Source organism: Ranitomeya imitator, chromosome 2 (assembly GCF_032444005.1).
Source record: "Ranitomeya imitator isolate aRanImi1 chromosome 2, aRanImi1.pri, whole genome shotgun sequence".
In the NCBI taxonomy this organism is placed as follows: domain Eukaryota; kingdom Metazoa; phylum Chordata; class Amphibia; order Anura; family Dendrobatidae; genus Ranitomeya; species Ranitomeya imitator.
In genome coordinates this window covers 147,969,601-147,995,481 of record NC_091283.1, presented here as the reverse complement: position 1 = coordinate 147,995,481, position 25,881 = coordinate 147,969,601, and the positions used below count along the sequence as shown (strand labels likewise).

The 25,881-nt window shown below is 51.4% G+C and overlaps 1 protein-coding gene across 3 annotated transcripts in view; it reads left to right on the top strand.

The window, feature by feature from the left end:
• The first annotated feature begins 1,111 nt into the window (after window positions 1-1,111).
• GSN (gelsolin) overlaps window positions 1,112-25,881 on the top strand; it is a 33,190-nt gene continuing 8,420 nt past the window's right edge. For 2 of the 3 annotated variants that reach the window (XM_069747421.1, XM_069747420.1), the window contains exons 1-11: window positions 1,112-1,236; window positions 10,206-10,410; window positions 11,299-11,453; window positions 11,621-11,782; window positions 11,886-12,035; window positions 13,516-13,605; window positions 13,673-13,805; window positions 14,311-14,399; window positions 14,736-14,951; window positions 15,039-15,172; window positions 15,618-15,708. In XM_069747421.1, coding sequence (XP_069603522.1) covers window positions 10,215-10,410; window positions 11,299-11,453; window positions 11,621-11,782; window positions 11,886-12,035; window positions 13,516-13,605; window positions 13,673-13,805; window positions 14,311-14,399; window positions 14,736-14,951; window positions 15,039-15,172; window positions 15,618-15,708 — 1,416 coding nt within the window. In that variant the 5' untranslated portion in view covers window positions 1,112-1,236; window positions 10,206-10,214. Of the gene's footprint in view, window positions 1,237-9,443; window positions 9,510-10,205; window positions 10,411-11,298; window positions 11,454-11,620; window positions 11,783-11,885; window positions 12,036-13,515; window positions 13,606-13,672; window positions 13,806-14,310; window positions 14,400-14,735; window positions 14,952-15,038; window positions 15,173-15,617; window positions 15,709-25,881 lie in introns of those variants that run through there. The other variant, XM_069747422.1, reaches the window with a different exon arrangement.

Sequence of the window (25,881 nt, the reverse complement as noted above, 5' to 3'; positions counted from 1 at the left end):
TCAGTGTAAGGATCCTTTCTCTCATTAGTGTCGGGGTCCTTTTCTTAGTATTGGATTTCCTCTCTTCTCAGTGTTACAGTCCTTCTCTCATCAGTGATGGTTCCGGTCTCTCCTCGATGTTGGGTCCTCTTTCTCTTTAGTATTGGGATCCTCTCTCTCCCCAATGTGCTCTCATCAGTGTCGGGGTCCTTTTCTTAGTATTGGATCTCCTCTCTTCTCAGTGTTGCAGTCCTTTCTCTCATCAGTGATGGTTCCTGTCTCTCCTCGATGTTGGGTCATCTTTCTCCTCAGTATTGGGATCCTCTCTCTCCCCAATGTTGGGATTTTCTCTCTCCTCAGTATTGGGGTCCTCTCTACTCAGTGTTGAGGTCTTCTATCTCCTCAGTGTTGGGTCCTCTCTCTCCTTAGTGATGGGTCCTCTCTCTCCTTAGTGTTGGGGTACTCTTCCACTGTTTTGTCGTTTCTCGCCTTAGGTTTCTTTCACACTTCCGTCGGCAGGCGGCCGCCAGAATGCGTCGATACGACGTATCGATGGATGTCTTAAAAATAGTGAAAAATAGATGTAACGCATCCAGTTTCCTGACAGATGCGTCGAATTAGGCGCTGCTGAATTTGAATGTATAAAATGAGAGAGAGGCATGCTCAGAATGAAAAAACGGGATACGTCGCTGGATTCCTGTTTTTGACGGTCAGCAACGGATCCTGCGTCCATAGGCTTCCAATTATAGCCAACGACGGGCAGCACAGGACCCATCGCTGAGCGATTTCTGACGTGCAGAAAAAACGTTCCTCTGGACGGTTTTCTACGCCTGATGGACCGCAATTTTCCGATGGATCAAGTGCACGACAGATGAAATGGATGGCCATCCATCACAATCCGTCGCTAATACAAGTCTATGGGAAAAAACAGAATCCAGCTTAAAAATTTGCTGGATCCTGTTTTTTCAAAAATCGACGGATTTCGATGGGAGCTAAAAGACAGAAGTGTGAAAGAGGCCTCAGTGTTGACGTCCTCTCCCCAGTGTTGGGCCCTTTCTCTCCTGTGTTGTGGTCCTCGCCTCAGTTTTGGGTCCTGTTCCTTGTGGCTGCAGTTCCTCCTCCCTCCAGGTGGTGGCAGCAGAGCCGGGATGAATCACAGGGTGGTGGCCGCTGAGGTTTTATCTTCCGCACTTTTCTGCTCGCTCGCTGTCAGTTCGGGTGTCGGTGCCGAGGTTTCCTGAGCTGCCCCGCTGTACGGTGAGTACCCCCCGCCGCCGCCGGAGATAACAGCCGGGGTCTGGTGCAGCTTGGGGTGGTCTGTGCAGAGTTTTTTTTTTTAAACTGTTCTATGTGCGCGCAATCTCCATATATAGTCAGTCTCACATTGCTGATAATGAGTGCAGTCCGGGAGCACAGGGATATGTGTGTGAGGTGGCGGCAGTGCTGTGCAAGGGAAGAGGTGCAGTCCTGTGCAAGAGATGAGGGAAGGAGGTGGCGGTCCTGTGCAAGGGAAGAGGTGCAGTCCTGTGCAAGAGATGAGGGAAGGAGGTGGCGGTCCTGTGCAAGGGATGAGGGAAGGAGGTGGCAGTCCTGTGCAAGGGATGACAAGAGGTGGCTGTCCTGTGCAAGGGATGAGGGAAGGAGGTGGCGGTCCTGTGCAAGGGATGAGGGGAGGAGGTGGCAGTCCTGTGCAAGGGATGAGGGGAGGAGGTAGTAGTCCTGTGCAAGTGATGAGAAAAGGTGGCGGTCCTGTGCAAGGGATGAGTGGAGGAGGCGGCAGTCCTGTGCAAGGGATGAGTGGAGGAGGCGGCAGTCCTGTGCAAGGGATGAGGGGAGGATGTGGTAGTCCTGTGCAAGTGATGAGAAGAGGTGGTGGTCCTGTGCAAGAGATGAGGGGAGGAGCTGGCAGTCCTGTGCAAGGGATGAAGGAAGGAGGTGGTAGTCCTGTGCAAGGGATGAGGGGAGGAGGTGGTAGTCTTGTGCAAGGGATAAGGGGAGGAGGTGGCGGTCCTGTGCAAGGGATGAGGGGAGGAGGTGGCGGTCCTGTGCAAGAGAATGAGATGAGGGGAGGAGGTGGCGGTCCTGTGCAAGAGATGAGGGGAGGAGGTGGCAGTCCTGTTCAAGGGATGAGGGGAGGAGGTGGTAGTCCTGTGCAAGAGATGAGGGGAGGAGGTGGCAGTCCTGTGCAAGAGATGAGGGGAGGAGGTGGCAGTCCTGTGCAAGAGATGAGGGGAGGAGGTGGCAGTCCTGTGCAAGGGATGAGGGGAGGTGGTAGTCCTGTGCAAGGGATGAGGGAAGGAGGTGGTAGTCCTGTGCAAGGGTTGAGAAGAGGTGGCTGTCCTGTGCAAGGGATGAGAGGAGGAGGTGGCGGTCCTGTGCAAGAGATGAGGGGAGGAGGTGGCAGTCCTGTGCAAGAGATGAGGGGAGGAGGTGGCAGTCCTGTGTAAGAGATGAGGGGAGGAGGTGGCAGTCCTGTGCAAGGGATGAGGGGAGGTGGTAGTCCTGTGCAAGGGATGAGGGAAGGAGGTGGTAGTCCTGTGCAAGGGTTGAGAAGAGGTGGCTGTCCTGTGCAAGAGATGAGGGGAGGAGGTGGCGGTCCTGTGCAGGGGATGAGGTGGCAGTCCTGTGCAAGGGATGAGGGGAGGAGGTGGCAGTCCTGTGCAAGGGATGAGGGGAGGAGGTAGTAGTCCTGTGCAAGTGATGAGAAAAGGTGGCGGTCCTGTGCAAGGGATGAGGGGATGAGGTGGCAGTCCTGTGCAAGAGATGAGGGGATGAGGTGGCAGTCCTGTGCAAGGGATGAGGTGGCAGTCCTGTGCAAGGGATGAGTGGAGGAGGTGGCGGTCCTGTGCAAGGGATGAGTGGAGGAGGTGGCAGTCCTGTGCAAGGGATGAGGGGAGGAGGTGGTAGTCCTGTGCAAGTGATGAGAAGAGGTGGCGGTCCTGTGCAAGTGATGAGAAGAGGTGGCGGTCCTGTGCAAGGGATGAGGGGAGGAGGTGGCAGTCCTGTGCAAGGGATGAGGGGAGGAGGTGGTAGTCCTGTGCAAGTGATGAGAAGAGGTGGCGGTCCTGTGCAAGGGATGAGTGGAGGAGGTGGCAGTCCTGTGCAAGAGATGAGGGGATGAGGTGGCAGTCCTGTGCAAGGGATGAGGTGGCAGTCCTGTGCAAGGGATGAGTGGAGGAGGTGGCGGTCCTGTGCAAGGGATGAGGGGAGGAGGTGGCAGTCCTGTGCAAGAGATGAGGGGATGAGGTGGCAGTCCTGTGCAAGGGATGAGGTGGCAGTCCTGTGCAAGGGATGAGTGGAGGAGGTGGCGGTCCTGTGCAAGGGATGAGGGGAGGAGGTGGCAGTCCTGTGCAAGAGATGAGGGGAGGAGGTGGCAGTCCTGTGCAAGGGATGAGGGAATGAGGTGACAGTCCTGTGCAAGGGATGAGGGAATGAGGTGGCGGTCCTGTGCAAGAGATGAGGGTAGGAGGTGACAGTCCTGTGCAAGGGATGAGGGGAGTTGGTGGCAGTCCTGTGCAAGAGATGAGGGGAGGAGATGGCAGTCCTGTGCAAGAGATGAGGAGAGGAGGTGGCGTTCCTGTGCAATAGATGAAGGAAGGAGGTGACAGTCATGTGCAAGGGATGAGAAGAGGTGGCTGTCCTGTGCAAGGGATGAGGAGGAGGTGGCAGTCCTGTGCAAGAGATTAGGGGATTAGGTGGCAGTCCTGTGCAAGGGATGAGGGGATGAGGTGGCAGTCCTGTGCAAGGGATGATGGGAGGAGGTGGCAGTCCTGTGCAAGGGATGAGGGGATGAGGTGGCAGTCCTGTGCAAGGGATGAGGGGAGAAGGTGGCAGTCCTGTGCAAAGGACGAGGGGAGGAGGTGGCAGTCCTGTGCAAGGGATGAGGGGAGGAGGTGGTAGTCCTGTGCTAGTGATGAGTGGAGGAGGTGGCAGTCCTGTGCAAGTGATGAGGGGAGGAGGTGGCGGCCCTGTGCAAGGGATGAGGGGAGGAGGTGGCAGTCCTGTGCAAGAGATTAGGGGAGGAGGTGGCAGTCCTGTGCAAGAGATGAGGGGAGGATGTGGCAGTCCTGTGCAAGAGATGAGGGGAGGAGGTGGCAGTCCTGTGCAAGAGATGAGGGGAGGAGGTGGCGGTCCAGTGCAAGCAATGAGGGGAGGAGGTGGCAGTCCTGTTGAAGAAATGATGGGAGGAGGTAGTGGTCATGTGCAAGAGATGAGCAGAGGAGGTGGCAGTCCTGTGCAAGGGATGAGGGGAGGAGGTGGCAGTCCTGTGCAAGAGATGAGGGGAGGAGGTGGCGGTCCAGTGCAAGCAATGAGGGGAGGAGGTGGCAGTCCTGTTGAAGAAATGATGGGAGGAGGTAGTGGTCATGTGCAAGAGATGAGCAGAGGAGGTGGCAGTCCTGTGCAAGGGATGAGGGGAGGAGGTGGCAGTCCTGTGCAAGAGATGAGGGGAGGAGATGTCAGTCCTTTGCAAGAGATGAGGAGAGGAGGTGGCAGTCCAGTGCTAGGGATGAGGAGAGGAGGTGGCGTTCCTGTGCAATAGATGAGAGGATTAGGTGGCAGTCCTGTGCAAGGGATGAGGGGATTAGGTGGCAGTCCTGTGCAAGGGATGAGGGGAGGAGGTGGCAGTCCTGTGCAAGGGATGAGGGGATGAGGTGGCAGTCCTGTGCAAGGGATGAGGGGAGAAGGTGGCAGTCCTGTGCAAAGGACGAGGGGAGGAGGTGGCAGTCCTGTGCAAGGGATGAGGGGAGGAGGTGGTAGTCCTGTGCAAGTGATGAGAAGAGGTGGCGGTCCTGTGCAAGGGATGAGTGGAGGAGGTGGCAGTCCTGTGCAAGAGATGAGGGGAGGAGGTGGCAGTCCTGTGCAAGGGATGAGAAGAGATGGCGGTCCTGTGCAAGGGATGAGAAGAGGTGGCGGTCCTGTGCAAGGGATGAGGGGAGGAGGTGGTAGTCCTGTGCAAGTGATGAGAAGAGGTGGCAGTCCTGTGCAAGAGATGAGGGGAGGAGGTGACAGTCCTGTGCAAGGGATGAGGTGGCAGTCCTGTGCAAGGGATGAGTGGAGGAGGTGGCAGTCCTGTGCAAGAGATGAGGGGAGGAGGTGGCGGCCCTGTGCAAGGGATGAGGGGAGGAGGTGGCAGTCCTGTGCAAGAGATTAGGGGAGGAGGTGGCAGTCCTGTGCAAGAGATGAGGGGAGGAGGTGGCAGTCCTGTGCAAGAGATGAGGGGAGGAGGTGGCAGTCCTGTGCAAGAGATGAGGGGAGGAGGTGGCGGTCCAGTGCAAGCAATGAGGGGAGGAGGTGGCAGTCCTGTTGAAGAAATGATGGGAGGAGGTAGTGGTCATGTGCAAGAGATGAGCAGAGGAGGTGGCAGTCCTGTGCAAGGGATGAGGGGAGGAGGTGGCAGTCCTGTGCAAGAGATGAGGGGAGGAGATGTCAGTCCTTTGCAAGAGATGAGGAGAGGAGGTGGCAGTCCAGTGCTAGGGATGAAGGGAGGAGGTGGCGGTCCTGTGCAAGTGATGAGAAGAGGTGGCAGTCCTGTGCAAGGGATGAGGGAATGAAGTGGCAGTCCTGTGTAAGGTGTAGAGGCCTCTGTCGCTCCCATCATCCCTGAGCGCTGGGGCTCACAATCTGTACTTTCCCTTGTTTTCTGTAGCTCCTGCCATGTTTTCTGTACCCTCTGTGCAGGAATGTTGGGGGTTGTAGTGAAGGGGTGCAGGCTTTTTTACCTGACTAGCATGACATTTCTATGTACCCCCCATCCCCCGGCCTGCTGACATTGGGGGGCTCGGCTCCCTCCCCTATATCCCCGCCTTTGTAAGATCTTTCCTTGCTGTGACTGTGAACATGAATCTGAGGCTCCAGATCTCACAGGAGGGTTGTTACAAAGTGCCATCCTCTTTCGCTGATACATTGTAACAAACCTTCAGCTCTGGTGTTTTGTTTGCAGTTTCTGTATGCGAACAAGATTGTTTTGGTTCAGTGACAGCAAGCAGTGCTAATGGGAGAGTCTGTAATCTGGTCCCCCCCAGCCCTGGTGGTGACGGGCGGCTGTCTGCACTGTGTTTTCTGTGGTTACAACAGGCGACGGCTCTGACCATTATAACTGGGTGTAATTGTAGAGACGTCGTCGTCGTCTGCAGAGCGGGAGGGGAATATGGCTGCTCACCGCGTGGACTGGTCACATGACCATTGGTGCTGCATTGCGGTCACCTGCCTGTGCGGTGATCCGATCTCGTAGATCATTTCTATTTTTGAAGCAGGGGTTTTACCTCTGGACTGTGACTGTCGTGGTGACGGAAAATGGCCCCCAGCCTCCTGCGCGGCGTGCTTGGTGTAGCCGTGCTGAGGTGGGGCCTGGGTGCGGCTCTGCTACATCCACACCTGTGCTGAGCCAATATCAGAATATGAGCCTCTGGGCGAGGAGCCGCCACGTATCAGGACGTATATACGTACGAGGGGCGACGGACCACCACAGCAGCCCCCTTAAATAGAGGGGGAAACAAATTCCGTTTCTTGATGCCCAAAATAACCTGGGTCCCCAGCATTGCTGTTCTCGCCTTGCGCCCCTTGGGCCTCCTGGTACTGCTGTCCTCGTCTTCGGCCCTGTCCCCACCCTGCCCCCTCTGCCAGCCCCCCTGTTGTCCCCATCCTGCTACCCTCTCAAGCCCCCTGGTTGTCTCCCGTTTAATCACTTCCACAGCTGCAGTCCCATGTAAATTGAACCTCCTCAATTGTTTTTAAAAGTTGTGCAACTCTCTAGTTTGATTTGTGCATTAGTTCTTTACCTTCTGCTTGTTGTCTGTGAATAAGATCACTCTTGTTCACATGAAGAAGCGGAAAATGATCCGGTGTGTGCTGCTCATAGCTGGAGGCTGGTAACATTGTATCGGTACAGGTTATTCTGTGTCTTGATTGATAGTGCTGAAGCTGGTCTGCAGGAGCCAGCGCTGGCCCTTTAAATTTCTGTCCTGGTAGTTGTGGGGGCCACCCCCAGGGATAATATAATATCCTGTGGTTTATTACTCTCCAGTTATGAACACCCCCTTTCCCCACATTAGTTTCCGGATGTTTTCATTTCCTCTGTTCATAAATTGTTTCTGTTGCTAATAAACCGGACCCCCAAACCATTATCATCCTCATTCTATTCTGGGGAATGTGTGGCCTCCGCACTTCCCTTTTTTGAAAGGAGACGCTGGGTGCGATGGATTTCCATCCAGCATCAGTTTTTAACCCTGCAGTCAGATGCTTGCAGTCAGTGAATGGAGAAAGAGACCCACAATGGATTGAGCCAAAGAAACTGGATTCCAGGTCTTAAAGCAGTAACCTGAACTACTAGAAAAACAGAAAAACTTTTTCAGCTCACCCAGTAGAAACCTTCGTCTGTAGTCCACATAGTGTCCGAGCAAGGAAAAAACATCTCTGTCTGACGTTGAAACTTGTGCACATGGAAAGAAAAATCCAGCTCCAGGAATAAAAACTATCAAAAATTTATTTAAACATATTAAAATATGGAAAACTGCTGACAAGTGAAAAGTTACATCATTTGGATGGGAGCTACCATGTAGTCGCTGGACGAGTTTCGAGCACAAACGACGCTCTTAGACTTCAGCTTGCACTTATACTGTGCCCCCTTAGCCCGTGCATAGCATATGCTTGCTTATACTTTGCCCTCCCGAGCCTGCACACACTGCGCGCTCACTTATACTATGCCTTCCTGAGCCTGCACACGCTGCACGATCACTTATACTGTGCCCTCCTGAACCTGCACATGCTGCGCGCTCACTTATACTGTCTTCCTGAGGCTGCACGCTCACTTATACTGTGCCCTCCCGAGCTTGCACACGCTGCACGCTCACTTATACTGTGCCCTCCCGAGTCTGCACACGCAGCATGCTCACTTATACTGTGCCCTCCCGAGCCTGCACACGCTGCACGCTCACTTATACTGTGCCCTTCCGAGCCTACACACGCTACACACTCACTTATACTGTGCCCTCCCGAGCCTGCACACGCTGCACGCTCACTTATACTGTGCCCTCCAGAGCCTGCATACGCAGCACGCTCACTTATACCGTGCCCTCCCGAGCCTGCACACGCTGCACGCTCACTTATACTGTGCCCTTCCGAGCCTACACACGCTGCACGCTCACTTATACTGTGCCCTTCCGAGCCTACACACGCTGCACGCTCACTTATACTGTGCCCTCTCGAGCCTGCACACGCTGCACGCTCACTTATACTGTGCCCTCCAGAGCCTGCATACGCAGCACGCTCACTTATACTGTGCCCTCAGACCTACTCCTCCACTACAGCATTCCAGATGTCATTGCTGCTCTGCTTTCATGTTGTGTTGGGTGTGAAGTCATTTTTGAAGACAGAGGTGCATTTATGCACTGATCCAGAGCCATGGGACCAGAGGGTGCAATCTGGGAGGCTGTGCATGGTCTTACCCCTGTGATCTGCACTCCCCCATAACCAGGTTTATATATTGTTGGCATGGTTCCTCTGAGGGGGGGGTCCCAGCTCTGGGTTTGGCTCTGGTGGGACCCCAGTGATGGGGGAGGGGCTCCTGTCACAATCTCCTTGGGTCATAGCGGTACAGACACTTCTTCCACTGGGTGTAGTCTGACTTGTGACTCATTTTGAAGCAGTCCCAGTCCAGCCACCAGGACTCCCCCTGCCAGGTGCCTGTATGATATCTTGACCAGCTGGGAGGATGAGCAGGGCTGACTCACAGCAGGAGCCCCTGTGCCTTCTAGGACATGGTGACTCCTGCCAGGAAGTGCAACAGAGGGTCTGCACTATGTGGGATGATCATAGCTGCAGTGTTGGTTCTGCATCCTTCGCCTGTACTCACTGTGGATCTGACATTGCATTCCAGAACTAGGAGGCTCAGGATGAGCAGAGCTCTAGGCCTCTCCCAGGGCCGGTGACTATTCTGACTGCTCATCTCTGGGTGTCACACCCATAATACTACGGCAGCATCTTGGGGTCCCTGCACCCCCATAATCTCCCGGAGGAATCCTTAAACTGTAATGGACTCTCAACTGTATTAGTGGTGATGACTGGCGTAGCTGAGCGCTGCTGTCCATAAAAGGGTTAACTCCCTTGTATCTGAGCCCGAAAATATTTGTGGCTTTTGCGCAATGCTAGTGGAGAGACTGAGTCACTGCCGGTGGGGGCTCTGTAGGGATGCCATTGCTGTGGTCCAGTGGAATGATGGACTCGCGGGGTCTCATTCTCAACGACCATATTGGATGTTGGCTGACTTTCCCTGGAGCAGGAAAGGGGGGGACCCTCTGCTCCACCAACTCGTCTGCACGTGATGGTAATAGTCCGCCCTGGGGGGAAAGTTGGAAAGTGCCCAAATATAGAAATATTCGCATCACCCCCACCATACCGCACGGCTGCAGCTGCCCCCTCACCTCCCACCCTACACTACAGCTGACATTCTTGACACACAGAATAGTGACCGCCGCTCTAGAGGTGACAGGAGTATAGGATATAACAGCAGAGCAGTGACTGCAGCTCTAGAGGTGACAGGAGTATACGATATAACAGCAGAGCAGTGACTGCAGCTCTAGAGGTGACAGGAGTGTACGATGTAACAGCAGATCAGTGACTGCAGCTCTAGAGGTGACAGGAGCATAAGATGTAACAGCAGAGCAGTGACTGCAGCTCTGGAGGTGACTGGAGTAGATGACGCTAGTTGCTTTAGACCGCCGGCACCATTCCAGTGATTACTTCTGGTGCTCGCGGTGAGCTTGGTGCAGCCTCTTAGATGTGGGATTTGCAGTGTCTGCGCCTGAATAATCACATGTCATTATAAGAGGATTAGACGGAGGTAAAGTCTGCTCCACCTGCGTATGGAGAGGCCAGTGATCAGCACCGGGTAATGAGGATGTACAGCCATTTACTGCACGCAGCCCCACTAAGGATGGGAATTCTGAGCCAACAGTCAGATGACTAGATAGTTGGAGGAGGCAGGTTCGCTGAGGACTACTTCTCTCATCATCCTGATGGTCACATTCAGAAGTGGGCCAAGTCCTGCTCACACAGCTGAGGTTTTGTTACAGTGTGTCAGGGTCTGTGGATGTTGGGTCAGGACCGGATTTCTTTGTGGCTAAGAATGTCCCCATTTACTGTCAGCAAGCAGAGATCTTGTGAATGATGGTGTTGTGCTTAGTGTGGGATGCTGGCTCTTTGGTGTGACAATCTCTCCTGTTTTTCAGCTGTCAGAGATGGTGGTTGATCACCCAGAGTTTGAGAGGGCGGGGAAAGCGCCGGGCCTGCAGGTCTGGAGGATCGAGAAGTTTGATCTGGTGGCCGTGCCGCAGAACCAGTATGGATCCTTCTTCACCGGAGACGCCTACATCGTGCTGAGCACCATCAAGCAGCGCTCTGGGAACCTGCAGTACGACCTCCATTACTGGCTGGGTGAGTGCTGGCACCGGGGTCTGCTGCCATCCTGCAAGCTCTACATTGTGGGGGCTGTGGGGTGCGAATCCACCAGTGCAGAGAACGCTGTTGGCAGTGCCAGGTCACACAGCGGATGATGGAGGTTGTAGAAGTGCCTGGCGCTGTGTGATCATTTTATAATCCTAATCCAGATAATCCTAATCCTCTCACCCACCTCAAGAACTCTCCAAAGAATGGTGCTAAGTATCCATCTACTGGGCTGATCCAAAGCGCTGAGATGCAGAGTGCCCCACCCCCTTGGTGTGGTGCTCTGTATGCCACGCCCCTTTGTGTAGTGTGGTGCTCTGTATGCCCCGCCCCTTTGAGTAGTGTGGTGCGTTGTATGTCCCGCCCCCTTTGTGTAGTGTAGTACTCTATGTCCCGCCCCCTTTGTGTAGTGGGGTGCTCTGTATGCCCTTCCCCTTTGTGTAGTGTGGTGCTCTGTATGCCCCACCCCTTTGTGTAGTGTGGTGCTCTGTATGCCCCGCCCCTTTGTGTAGTGTGGTGCTCTGTATGCCCCGCCCCTTGGTGTAGTGTGGTGCTCTGTATGCCCCGCCCCCTTCGTGTGGTGTGCTCTGTATGCCCCGCCCCCTTGGTGTGGTGTGCTCTGTATGCCCCACCCCCTTGCTGTAGTGTGGTGCTCTGTATGCCCCGCCCCCTTAGTGTAGTGTGGTGCTCTGTATGTCCCGCCCCCTTGGTGTAGTGTGGTGCTCTGTATGCCCCGCCCCCTTGGTGTAGTGTGGTGCTTTGTACACACGGCCCCAGTGTCTTCTACCACTTTGATGGGAGTGGCTGACACCAGCGGGCAGTAGCTGGTATGCTGCAGTTCCAGTGGGTGGTGTCATGTGCTGCGTCTTCTTCCCTTAGGCGATGAGTGCACGCAGGATGAGAGCGGATCAGCCGCCATCTTCACGGTCCAGATGGACGATCACCTCGGAGGGAAGCCCATCCAGAACCGCGAGGTGCAGGGCTATGAGTCGCCCACGTTCATGGGATACTTTAAATCTGGCATCAAATACAAGGTGAGGAATCGGCACTGTCATTAGTGTCAGGCTTTACACGTGGAGGCAAATAACCAGGAGGCCGTCCACATCGCTGTCCACGAGGACCATGTGCCTGCGGTGTGGGGGCACTGCTGCGTCCTGGCGCACACTGCTCACTGGCGCTGATCTGTGTCCTTTGTCCCCAGGCTGGCGGCGTGGCTTCAGGATTCACTCACGTGGTCCCCAATGATGTGAGCGTGGAGCGGCTGCTGCAAGTGAAGGGCCGGCGCCTGGCACGTGCCACAGAGGTGCCCGTGTCCTGGGGGAGCTTCACCCAGGGAGATTGCTTCATCCTGGACCTGGGAAATGTAAGTGTGGCCGACCACGGGGAGCGGGCATGGAGACAGCAGGGAGCAATGTCACCCCCACTTCCCACTGTTGGGGCCATCTCACTTGCCTGCTCTTTTGCAGGAGATTTACCAATGGTGCGGATCAAAGGCAAATAGGTTTGAGAAGCTGAAGGCCACCGCCGTCGCCAAAGACATCCGGGACAACGAGCGCCACGGCCGCGCCAGAGTGTACGTGGTGGAAGAGGGGATGGAGCGTGAGAAGATGATCCAGGTGCTGAATCTCTATGGGGATTCTGGGACATTGTGCAGTGCGTGCAGCTTTCCCTGCATGAGTGGGGCTAGGCATCATCTGATTACTGCTTTCCTATTGGACAGTAGATGGTCACATGACGGCAGCTGCGCAGGGGGCGTTGCACAGGTTTCCTGATAACAGCTTACACCTTGTGCAGAACCTTCGCTTGTCATGTGGCCGCCATCTTGTGGGGGGTTGGGAACACATGACTGGCATCCTGAGGTTGGAGGTAAATTCCTGCATCTGGAATACATTTGTAAGACCCTGAGCAGTCGGATCTGGTTACAGGGAGATGAGAGATCCAGACACAGAACCTGAAGGTGGTGGCCATTGCTTCACCGCTCTGTGTATGGGTCGAGGTAAAGTGCCCCCATAGAGTAGTGGATGTGCCCCTAAAATGTCTGGCCCTAGGAGGATGCCCCCCTCCCCCACCTGTAATGCTTTGTCTGGTCCCGGGAGGACACCCCTCCCTGTATTGCTTTGTCTGGCCCCGGGAGGATACCCCCCACCTGTAGCGCTTTGTCTGGCCCCAGGAGGACGCCGCCGCCTCCCTGAAGCGCTTTGTCTGGCCCTGGGAGGACGCCCCCCTCTCTGTAGCGCTTTGTCTGGCCCTGGGAGGACGCCCCCTCCCTGTAGCGCTTTGTCTGGCCCTGGGAAGACCCCCCTCCCTGTAGCGCTTTGTTTGGCCCTGGGAGGACGCCCCCTTCCCTGTAGCGCTTTGTCTGGCCCTGGGAGGATACCCCCCCACCTGTAGTGCATTGCCTGGCCCCGTGAGGACGCCCCCCCCCACCTGTAACGCTTTGTCTAGCCCCGGGAGGACGCCCCCCCCCCACCTGTAGTGCTTTGTCTGGCCCCGGGAGGACGCCCCCCCACCTGTAGCGCTTTGTCTGGCCCCGGGAGGACGCCCCCCCACCTGTAGCGCTTTGTCTGGCCCCGGGAGGACACCGACCCCCCCCCCCCCCCACACCTGTAGCGCGCTTTGCCTGGCCCTGGTAGGACTCTCCCCTCCCTGTAGCACTTTGTCTGGCCCTGGGAGGACACCCCCCTCCCTGTAGCGCTTTGTCTGGCCCCGGGAGGATGCCCCTCCGTGTAGCGCTTTGTCTGGCCCCGGGAGTATGCCCCCTACAATGCCTCGCCACAGTAAGACGTTTCAGATCTCCAGTCCTTGGTGCTGTGGGTTAATGTTGCCCACAAGCCGCTGCCCGTTCTATAGTTCCTCCATGTACAGTGCCCTCCTGCGCTCTGTATTGCTGTGAGTGCGGAGTCCTGTGGTCGGGGCAGGAGTTATTACAGAGGGCTGCAGCCCAATCACTGAACACTGCAGGCTACCAAGTTAATACCCATTATGCTCGGAGTTGTAGTGCCCGGTACTGCAGATGTTTATGGATGTCTGATGGTCTGACATCGGATTAGCGGGTGCAGCTATGAATCCATTACCGCTTCCCTTTCGCTTTCACAGGTTCTGGGGGAGAAACCAGATTTGCCGGAGGGAACAGATGATGATGTGAAAGCTGATGCCACAAACAGGAAGCTGGCGAAGCTGTACAGGGTGAGTGCCGGGCGCCCCGTACCTTCTCCGTGCAGCCACCACCACTGACATCTCTCCTGGCTTCCAGGTATCTAATGGTGGCGGGGCGATGTCCGTCTCTCTGGTCGCTGATGAAAACCCCTTCACGCAATCTGCTCTCAACTCTGATGACTGCTTCATCCTGGACCACGGATCTGATGGCAAGATCTTTGTCTGGAAAGGTTCGTATCGAGCGTGACGTGGCAGAAATAGGAGAGGGGACAGGGTCACATCCACGAAGCTCTGCTCAGGAGTGGAAACTGCCCGGTCCTCAGCGAGGGAAGCATTAGTGTGGCTCCTTCTGTGGCATTGTAACGGCCCCTCAGCGGCGCCAGCAGGGTAGTCCTTCCATTTTGTGTGTTATACATAAGAAGCTCGAGCCGTTCACTGCCTCCGCTTAATGATGATGAGTGGTGTCTTGTTCACTCCGCCTGCGACCACCGTTACCATGCTGCAGCGGGGGGTGGCTTTCAGCTCTTCTAGAGGGGGCACCAGCTGGAATATTAAGGTCTCAATGGGGCAGTCCCTAGTGTACCTCTTATCCATGTGACTGTAATTGTGCTAAACGGTACAGCCCCTGGTGACGCCTGACCCCTCGTGAGCCCTTGGTGGCCCATTCCCCCGCTCTCCTTTTGGCCTACCCCCTGAATGTGACACGCATAAACCCCCATCTTGCCTTCCTTACAGGTAAAGATGCCAACATGGAGGAGAAGAAGATGGCTCTTAAAACCGCCACAGAGTTCATCTCCAAAATGGGATATCCCAAGCAGACACAGGTGAGGGGCAAGGATCAGCCGCAGCGAGTGTAATCCTCCCCACATTCCAGGACAGAGCAGGGGACTTACAAGAGACGTACTGGAAACAGCAGGCTAGTGGACGGACCTCCGGTAATGGTTTGGCTGAGGTGATAATGCGTGAGTTTATCATCCTGTAGATGACACTTTCCATCTTCAGAGCCCACAGAAGCTGCACAGGCTGAGGGATTTCAGCTCTGAGGCTGATGTGTGACATAGAACGTGGTGATCAGGAGCACTGAAGGAGTAGCACTCCAATCTCTAGGAGGAGGTCTCTGAGTGATGCTCTACACATGTCCATTGCTTCTGTCTCTGCAGGTACAAGTCCTCCCTGAGTCTGGGGAGACGCCACTCTTCAAGCAATTCTTCAAGAACTGGCGTGATAAGGATCAGACGGAGGGGATGGGCATCGCTTACATCCCCAACCACATCGCCAAGATCGAGAATGTTCCATTTGATGTCAGCTCCCTACATGAGTCCCCGGCCATGGCTGCGCAGCACGGGATGGTGGATGATGGGAGGGGTGAAAAGCAGGTGAGGCCTGATCTCCTGGGGTCATCACTGTAGGTGGTGGTGGTAGTACCATGTACCTCCTCCATACTCACCTGCACACTCTTGCAGATTTGGCGCATTGAATCCTCAGAGAAGGTTCCGGTATCGGCGTCTATGCACGGTCAGTTCTACGGCGGAGACAGTTACATCATCCTGTACAACTACAGCCACGGTGGGAAGAAAGGACAGATCATCTACACCTGGTAATGACCACAGTGCAGTCCTATGTAAATGCTTAATCAGCACCTGGTAATGACCATAGAGCAGTCCAATGTAAATGATGCCCCATCCATCAGCACCTGGTAATGACCATAGGGCAGTCCTATGTAAATGATGCCTCATCATTGCCTCCTTTCTGGATCTTCTGGCCATTTGTTCCTTCACCATTTTCTAGATCTTCTGTTGCTGACTGAGTTTCTAGATCTGTTCTAGTTGTCAGTGAACGTGACCTCTTATGCATGGGGATAAACTGAAACTGAGAAAATGGGGTATGTCGGAGCTCCAGTCCGTGAACATTAGTCTTCTATACCGTCCTGCAGTATGGGGGTCCTCTGATGTTGGGGGCTCCATTATTGGGGATGTGTGGACCTTGCGCTCAACCATTGTGTGGTAATTTCACGTTGGGTCAGACATCTGGTCTCCTTACAGGCAAGGACTGGACTCCTCAAAGGATGAGATCACGGCCTCCGCCTTCCTGAGCGCCCAGCTGGACGAGGAGCTAGGAGGCGGCCCAGTGCAGGTCAGCATCATGGCATGTTCTCACACAGCATATGTGCGGGACAATGTGTCAGAGCAGCCGCTCCAGGGGGGAGGGAGATGGATGAAGGGAACCCACCCTGCCATCTATTATAGAGTACAAATTCCATGAACATGATCCTGCATCCATCATAATTGGGGGCTCCTCACATACTGCTTATGTATATTACACACCGGCTATACTAATGACCCACGGCTTCTGCTCCACTGCGAGCGTGATCCAAGTGTCAGTGCCCTGTGCTCCGATCCTCTCGTATCAGAGAATGGCAGCGCAAGTGCGGAGGAGACAGAAAATAATTTCTCCATCGCCTCCATGGCCTGTCTCTGGGTAGCTCAGACGGCACTGGGATGACAGCAGTGTGCAGTCCAATGTTTCACATGCACCCATAGACTTGTATGGCTGCGAGTGAGCCGAGTCTCGCTGCCAACCTGCCACATGCTGAGATTGTTTTCTCATAGCTCCTCACATACAGGTGTGTGTACTATATATAGACTACTCTTCACCAGGTGTAGAATAACACAAAATCTGAAGGTTCACATATTTATACACAACAGGTCACAGGATTAAGGCAATAGATAAGACAAGTGACCTAAAGCTGAACTATCAGTATGGGCAGGGGAGAAACAGCTGTGACTGCAAATATTGGAACAGTTCAGTATGTATGTGTGTGTATATATATTTACACACACCCACACCCACTCTAGTGGTGACCATATACACATATCTCTGTGAGGATCTCCCTCTAGTGATGACCATATACACACACATCTCTGTAAGGATCTCCCTCTAGTGGTGACTGTATATACACACACATATCTCTGTGAGGATCTCCCTCTAGTGGTGACCATATACAAACACATCTTTGTGAGGAACTCCCTCTAGTGGTGACCATATACACACACATATATCTGTGAGGATCTCCCTCTAGTGGTGACCGTATACACACACATCTCTGTGAGGATCTCCCTCTAGTGGTGATTGTATATACACACACATCTCTGTGAGGCTCTCCCTCTAGTGGTGACTGTATATACACACACATATATCTGTGAGGATCTCCCTCTAGTGATGACCATATACACACACATCTCTGTAAGGATCTCCCTCTAGTGGTGACTGTATATACACACACATATCTCTGTGAGGATCTCCCTCTAGTGGTGACCATATACAAACACATCTTTGTGAGGATCTCCCTCTAGTGATGACCATATACACACACATATATCTGTGAGGATCTCCCTCTAGTGGTGACCGTATACACACATCTCTGTGAGGATCTCCCTCTAGTGGTGATTGTATATACACACACATCTCTGTGAGGCTCTCCCTCTAGTGGTGACTGTATATACACACACATATATCTGTGAGGATCTCCCTCTAGTGGTGACCATATACACACACATCTCTGTGAGGATCTCCCTCTAGTGGTGACCATATACACACACATCTTTGTGAGGATTTCCCTCTAGTGGTGACCATATACACACACATCTCTGTGACGATCTCCCTCTGGTGGTGACTATATACGCAATATCTGTGAGGATGTCCCTCTAGTGATGGCTGTATATGCCCACATCTGTATGGCTCTGTATTATACACATGTGCACACGCACGTACACAAACTTGGTACGTCATCCAGCTTCTCCACACTGATCTTTCCTACCTCAGCCTGTTGCTAAAACTTGGTATGCTTTTCAACTGACCCCTGCAATACCCCAATGTTATTTATGACTTTTTTACTCCGCCTTGATCATATACATCTGGCTTACTTTTAATTATCGGACCAAGATGAGCACAGACCAGTCCCCTCTGCTTCACACCTGAATGCACTTTGTTGCACATATATTGTATAGCATAAGTCTACCAAGACGTCAGTCTGCCCCGTGCATCATATAAGTGTGTATCATACAATTGTGAAGCTCATAATTAATCCAGAATTGAACCAGAAGGGAACTGAAGGTAACTGGATTCAGTCACTGTAAACAATGTTTTCCCGTCTCCCATGAGAGCACACCTGAGAGAGGGGATCCACCCAGTCAGGACAGGAAACCTACTGAAATAAAAGGGCGGTACCTCTCCCTCGCTTCAGTTGGGTTTCCTGTCCTGATGGGAACCCTAGTGCTGAAATCACGGTGGTTTTGAAGACTCGCCCACTCCTGTCCTGGCACTGGAAGAACAGGCAGATAGCCTGTATGCTGGCCTTCAGGTTGTGGAAGCGCTGTTCGCAGGTCCTGGGGCCTTCGCGCACGTGCGGGTGTCGGGTCAGCGCAGTCCGGAGTCCTGTGGCTCTTCTGCGGCTGCCACGCCGCTCTCTTCCCCCTCTGCTGCTACCTTCGGCTCTGGCCTAACTTCCGGATGTGCGGCAGGCATCGCGCGCAGGGCACGCTGGGAATGGGCGTGCCCGCGTGACGTCAGTGCTGCGCGCCGGATCCAAAATGGCGGCGCCCATAGACCAACGCTGGCCTTTAAAAGGTGGTGGGTCCACGGTTGAAGTGCTCACATCTACAGAGCTCCATTATGGAGGATTGTATGGAGCAGCAACCACAACAGCCATTACAGCAGCAGCAGCAAAGAGATCTTACCAGGTGCTATGTCTGGTCACCAGCATACTAAAAGGAGAAGCGGCAGTCGCCCGGACCGAAAGTCGCAGGACTCCTCAGCTTCTAGGAAGGACGTTGTCCGTACTCCAGATCAGCCTCAAAATCCGGTACCCTTGAGTGTCAGCGGGTGGTGAGTGATCTTCGTGAATATTACATTGGTGGTAATGGGCTACATTTCTCTGCTTACTTGCCAGGCGCCGAGGAAGGCTAGTGCCAAGTCAACGAACAAAGAATGTGCCCTCTGTAAAGCCCCGCTAGCAGTCCAATGGCATAAAAGCCTCTGTGCGGACTGTATCCAAAAAACTATTCAGGCTGAATCCCCTGGCTTTGCCTCTAGCCTCAGGGCCATGATTAGGGCAGAGGTTAAAGGGTCTTTAAAATCAGTCCTTAAAATGAGATGTAGCAAAAGCCTAGAGACTTTTTTGGATTCTGGTGCCTCTCAGACTGGCGAGGAATATCAGGAGGAACCGGTCTCCCTTTTCATCCTCTTCCATGTCCTCTGGCTCCTCTTCAGATAGCGATGTTGGGGGTCGACCATGCTTTCTAACTGAGAACACAGATAAACTGGTGAACTCAGTTAGGGCTACAATGGGCCTTAAGGATGAGAAAGCGTCTAGATCGGTAGAGGACGTTATGTTTGGTGGTTTGGAGGAGAAAAGGAAGCGTAATTTCCCAGTTAATGCTAAAGTAAAAGCCCTTATAGAAAAAGAGTGGAAGAAGCCTGAGAAGTCGGGTAGCCTTCCCTCAGCTTCTAAGAGACTGTATCCCTTTGATGAAAAGGATTCAGAAGTGTGGGATAAAGTCCCTAAGATTGATGGTGCGGTGGCTAGGTCATCTAAAAGTCATCCCTACCCTTAGAGGATTCTGGCGTCCTAAGAGACCCTTTAGATAAAAAAGCGGATGCTTTTTTAAAACATACCTGGGAGGTGGCCGCAGGAGGTCTAAAACCGGCGATAGCCGGAACGTGTGTTGCCTGCTCCCTTATTGCCTGGCTGCAACAAATAGAGGATCAGTTGAAATCTAAGGTGCCAAGAGAAGAGGTCCTAGCCAATATGGCAATGGCACAAGGAGCAGCAGCTTTCATAGCAGATTCCTCAGCAGACTCTGTAAGACTAGCAGCTAGGGCAGTGGGATTATTTAACGCAGCAAGACGTGCCTTGTGGTTAAAGGGGTGCCCAGGGGACTTGCCCTCTAAAAATAGACTTTGTTCCATCCTGTGTGACGGCAAATTCCTCTTTGGTCAGAAGCTGGAGGATATTTTAGAAAAAGCAGGCGACAAGAAAAAAGGTTTTCCTCGCTTTCCGGTGGATATCAGAAGGCCTTACTTTTGGAGAGGGAAATTTAATAGAGGTCGCCCCCCGGGAGATAGAAGGAACTGGGACTATAGGGATAGAAAAGGATCTGGGTACATGTTTAAGGGACCCTCCACATCAGCAAAAAAGCCCTCCCAATGACGCCAAGCCAGAAGTAGGGGGAAGGCTCTTTCTTTCTCCACGCTGGATAAGCATTTCCCCCAGTCATTGGGCATTGAGTGTCGTCAGCGACGGCCTGAAAATAGACTTTATTCATCCACCTCGACAGACTTTTGTATTAACACCACACAGGAAATTCCCGGAGGAACAGCTAGCTCTGGAAACAGAGGTATTGGGGCTAGTTCTAAAACGGGTCCTAGTAGTAGTTCCAAGGGAAAAGGTTTTTATTCCCCTCTTTTTGATACGAAAACCAGATGGCTCGCTAAGGACTATTATCAACCTAAGGAAACTCAATCGGTCAGTAATAAATTACTCCTTCAAGATGGAGTCGGTAAACTCAGCAATAAAGATGCTGTTCCCAGACTGCTTCATGGCAGCTATAACTTAAAGGACGCTTACTACCATGTCCCAATCCATCGGGACTATCAAAAATTTCTGAGGGTGGCAGTGTTTGTCCAAGGGCAACTCAAACACTACCACTATGCTGCCCTTCCGTTTGGTCTATCGATAGCACCAAGAATATTCACAAAATTAATGTCAGAGGTCATGTCCTTCCTCCGTTCCCGAGATATAGTAATTGTCCCGTACCTAGACGACTTCCTTGTAATAGGGAGATCAGTGGATCACTGTCTTGCACAAATGGAGGAAGTGACTACGACCCTAGCAGTATTAGGTTGGAAAATAAATGTCGCCAAGTCGAGATTAACACCAGAGAGAGTTCAATCCTTCCTGGGGTTGGTTCTAGACTCCACGTGCCAACTCTGTCTCCTGCCGGAGAGCAAAGTATCCAAAATACAAGGTCTTGTGGAATTGGCGATACAGCAGCCTGTAATGACACTGAGGAAGGCGATGTCCCTGCTAGGGTCACTAACATCCTGTATTCCCGCTGTAAAATGGGCACAGTTTCACCTGAGGCAGTTAGTCGGAGGTCCTGTCAACACAAAGATTGTTAAAAGGGCGTTTGGAGGGAAAAGTACACCTTTCAGTAGGCGTCAGAGATTCCCTAATCTGGTGGTCGGTAAGGGATCACTTGACCTCAGGGGTGCAGTGGCTAACTCCGATAGAAGACGTGATCACAACGGATGCGAGTGGTACGGGATGGGGGGCACATCTAGGGACCCTTTCGATACAGGGATCCTGGTCCCATACAGAAACGCATCAGACATCCAATGTAAAAGTTATGGGCGGTAGAAAGGGCAGTAAGACATTTCCTTCCTATCCTTCAGGGGCGTCATACCAGAATTATGTCTGACAATTACGCAGTGGTGGCTTATATCAACCACCAGGGGGGAACAAGGTCCCTTTCTCTTATGGGAGCAACATCTGTTCTTCTTCAGTTAGCAGAATCCCACCTACTGTCCCTCACAGCTCTGCACATAAAGGGGGTCGAAAACACGAAAGCAGATTACCTACGTCGCAAAAGGCTAATACAGGGAGAATGGTTGCCAAATCACCGGATATTCCAACAAATAGTACAGGCCTGGGGCAAACCGGTAATAGACTTATTTTGCCACTCTTCACAACAGGGAGGTGGAGAGGTTCTGCTCGTTAGACCCGAGGGGGAACCCGTTTGCAGTGGATGCCCTTCAAATACCATGGAAATTCAGCCTCGCTTATGTGTTACCACCGATAGCATTAATTCTGGTAGTAGTAAGGAAGATCAAAATGGAGTAGGCGAGAGTGATTCTGAATGCTCTATTTTGGCCGAAAAGACCGTGGTTTTCCCTCCTAAGACAAATGTCGGTAACCGATCCATGGATTCTACCAGAGGTTCCGGACTTGCTTTCCTAGGGACCAGTATGCCACTCTCAAGTGAAGGGCTTCCATCTGGCAGCCTGGAATTTGAGAGGGCATTACTAAGCCGGCAGGGATTCTCGCCAGGGCTAGTCTCCACCCTGTTGAGAAGTAGGAAGCCGATTACATCAAGAATTTATGGTAGGACATGGAAGAGGTTCCTAGAGTTCTTAGGACAACCTTTGTCGGATGAGGCTCCTGTGGGTGCTATTTTAGAGTTTCTACAAGCAGGCTTACAACTAGGGTTGGCAACCAATACGCTTAAAGTTCAAGTGTCAGCATTAGGAGCTTTATATAATTGTTATTTAGCCTCTAATAAGTGGGTATCCAGTTTCATTAAATCATGTAGTAGGTCTAGACCTGTAGTAATTCAGAAAATTCCCCCCTGGGATTTGAATCTGGTTTTAGATGCTCTAACTAGAAGTCCTTTTGAGCCTTTGCAAGAGTTATCGGTAAAATTTCTCACTCTCAAAACAGTACTACTGGTAGTTTTAACATCTGCATGTAGAGTGAGTGACTTGCAAGCCCTGTCCATTTGTCCTCCATACACACAGATATGACGACAGGGTGGTGCTAAGACCAGATCCGGCTTATCTACCTAAGGTAGTTCTTAAATTTCATAGGAGTCAGGAGATTATATTACCCTCATTTTGTGTTAATCCTAGAAATCCAGGAGAGGAAAAGTTTCATACTCTTGACGTAAGGAGGTCTATGTTACAGTACATATCCTTAACTAGTCGGTGGAGGAAAGATCAGTCTCCATTTGTAGCTTTCCAGCGTAGCAGGAAGGGTCATGGGGTGTCCAAAAGTACTATTGCCAGATGGATTAGGGAGGCCATTAGCTTATCCAATGCTGCATGTGGCGTTCTGATCCCTGAAGGCATCAAGGCTCACTCCACCAGAGCCGTGGCTACTTCCTGGGATGAAAAAGCAGAGGTATTCATTGATCAGATATGTAAGGCCGCTACCCGGTCCTCACCGTCTACCTTCTTTTTTTTTTTTTTTTTTTTTAAATTCGTTTGTTTATTAAACACAGAATAAAATTACAGCATACATATTTGTCCTTGTCGTTAATTTGTATAGTTACATTTACAGGGATTGAAAAAGACAAAATATACACATGCCAATCATTTTACATAGAGAGAACATACAGGTCCTTCTCAAAAAATTAGCATATAGTGTTAAATTTCATTATTTACCATAATGTAATGATTACAATTAAACTTTCATATATTATAGATTCATTATCCACCAACTGAAATTTGTCAGGTCTTTTATTGTTTTAATACTGATGATTTTGGCATACAACTCCTGATAACCCAAAAAACCTGTCTCAATAAATTAGCATATTTCACCCATCCAATCAAATAAAAGTGTTTTTTAATAACAAACAAAAAACCAACAAATAATAATGTTCAGTTATGCACTCAATACTTGGTCGGGAATCCTTTGGCAGAAATGACTGCTTCAATGCGGCGTGGCATGGAGGCAATCAGCCTGTGACACTGCTGAGATGTTATGGAGGCCCAGGATGCTTCAATAGCGGCCTTAAGCTCATCCAGAGTGTTGGGTCTTGCGTCTCTCAACTTTCTCTTCACAATATCCCACAGATTCTCTATGGGGTTCAGGTCAGGAGAGTTGGCAGGCCAATTGAGCACAGTAATACCATGGTCAGTAAACCATTTACCAGTGGTTTTGGCACTGTGAGCAGGTGCCAGGTCGTGCTGAAAAATGAAATCTTCATCTCCATAAAGCATTTCAGCCGATGGAAGAATGAAGTGCTCCAAAATCTCCTGATAGCTAGCTGCATTGACCCTGCCCTTGATGAAACACAGTGGACCAACACCAGCAGCTGACATGGCACCCCACACCATCACTGACTGTGGGTACTTGACACTGGACTTCAGGCATTTTGGCATTTCCTTCTCCCCAGTCTTCCTCCAGACTCTGGCACCTTGATTTCCGAATGACATGCAAAATTTGCTTTCATCAGAAAAAAGTACTTGGGACCACTTAGCAACAGTCCAGTGCTGCTTCTCTGTAGCCCAGGTCAGGCGCCTCTGCCGCTGTTTATGGTTCAAAAGTGGCTTTACCTGGGGAATGCGGCACCTGTAGCCCATTTCCTGCACACGCCTGTGCACGGTGGCTCTGGATGTTTCCACACCAGACTCAGTCCACTGCTTCCTCAGGTTCCCCAAGGTCTGGAATCTGTCCTTCTCCACAATCTTCCTCAGGGTCCGGTCTCCTCTTCTCGTTGTACAGCGTTTTCTGCCACATTGTTTCCTTCCAACAGACTTACCATTGAGGTGCCTTGATACAGCACTCTGGGAACAGCCTATTTGTTGAGAAATTTCTTTCTGGGTCTTACCCTCTTGCTTGAGGGTGTCAATGATGGCCTTCTTGACATCTCTCAGGTCGCTAGTCTTACCCATGATGGGGGTTTTGAGTAATGAACCAGGCAGGGAGTTTATAAAAGCCTCAGGTATCTTTTGCATGTGTTTAGAGTTAATTAGTTGATTCAGAAGATTAGGGTAATAGGTCGTTTAGAGAACCTTTTCTTGATATGCTAATTTATTGAGACAGGTTTTTTGGGTTATCAGGAGTTGTATGCCAAAATCATCAGTATTAAAACAATAAAAGACCTGACAAATTTCAGTTGGTGGATAATGAATCTATAATATATGAAAGTTTAATTGTAATCATTACATTACGGTAAATAATGAAATTTAACACTATATGCTAATTTTTTGAGAAGGACCTGTATGTGCTAAGTTATGAGACAGTCAGAACATAGGGTTCCTAAACTATAACCAAACTAGGCCTCCAAAACTACTAAGCCGCCACTTAACCAAAGTTGAATACATTATTATTTAAACTTTTTCCTTTCCCATTGCGCAATATTTGCAGATCAAAGGACCATGTATACCACATTTCTCTCAATCAGTCAGGTCACAAAGTAAGATGAGAGGCATTCCATCTATCCCAGATTTTACTAAATTTACACGGACAACCTCTATTTTGATAAAGAGTACGCTCATAGGGGATAACTGCATTTACCAGCTCAATCCAGGACCTGACGGAGGGGGACGAGTTTCCCATCCACCGCAGAGCTAGTAACTTCCTTGCCAGAAAGAGTGTTTCACGTAGAAAAATCCCAGTATAGTGTGCCCAGGCCTCCTCGTCCCACACTGCAAACAAGCAAACTAAGGGTTCAAGAGGAATTGGAATTGACAATACTGAAGTTAATAGTGACGTCACCTCCCTCCAGTAATGAGAAACTATGGGGCACTGCCATACCATATGTATAAAATCCGCGTCAGGAGAGTGGCAACGCAAACATTCCGACGTCGGGTATCGACCCATCCGACAAAGTCTCAACGGAGTCAAGTATGACTGGTGGATTATGTATAATTGGGTCATCTTATTATTGACTGATAGGGATACTCTGAGAGGGGATTCCAAAATATCCTCCCATTCCTCGTTTTGCATGCCAGGAATGAGCCCCTCCCATTTGCCCCTTACCGAATCCACGACAGAGTTCGTCCCCGCTGATAGCAGATGTGTATAGGGACGAAATAAGACCTTGAGGTCCCTGTGACTTAAGAATACCTATCAAAGGTAAAGATGAGATATTGCGGTTCATCCCCTCATTCCTGACAAATGACTGAACGGCAGATCTGAGCTGCAAATATCGAAAAAATTGAGACCTTGGAAGATCATACTTATTTTGTAGTTGTTCAAAGGACACAAAAACCCCCTGATCATATAAGTCTCCGATCAAAAGAACCCCACGAGAAATCCAAAATTTTGTAGATGGGTGATTCACCAGTGTCGGGAAATAACCATTATCCCATAGAGGCATCTCTGCTACAATGTCCCCAAATCCAGTAATTTTTTTAATTGTCTTCCAAGTGGACCGCGCCAAACGAATCATGGGTAACAGACAGGGAGCACTTATTTTTTCCGATTCTAGAAGACCCAGCGGGCACCCAGCACCGACAGAGCTAACTAAGTGACTTTCAGAATTAGGGAGATAGTTATGAGGCATCCATTTACATAGTGCTTTAGCCTGTCCCGCTAGATAGTATAACAAAAAATCTGGCAATGCCGCGCCTCCCTCCTGGTTAGATCTTTGCAAAGTGGCCAGTTTAAGCTTGGGCCTGCTTTTCCCCATACGAATGAGGTAACATGAGAATTTAGATTGGTGAAGAAAAATTTTGGTATAGTTACTGCACTATGTTGAAGACAATAATTGAATTTAGGAAGCAAAATCATTTTAATGAGAT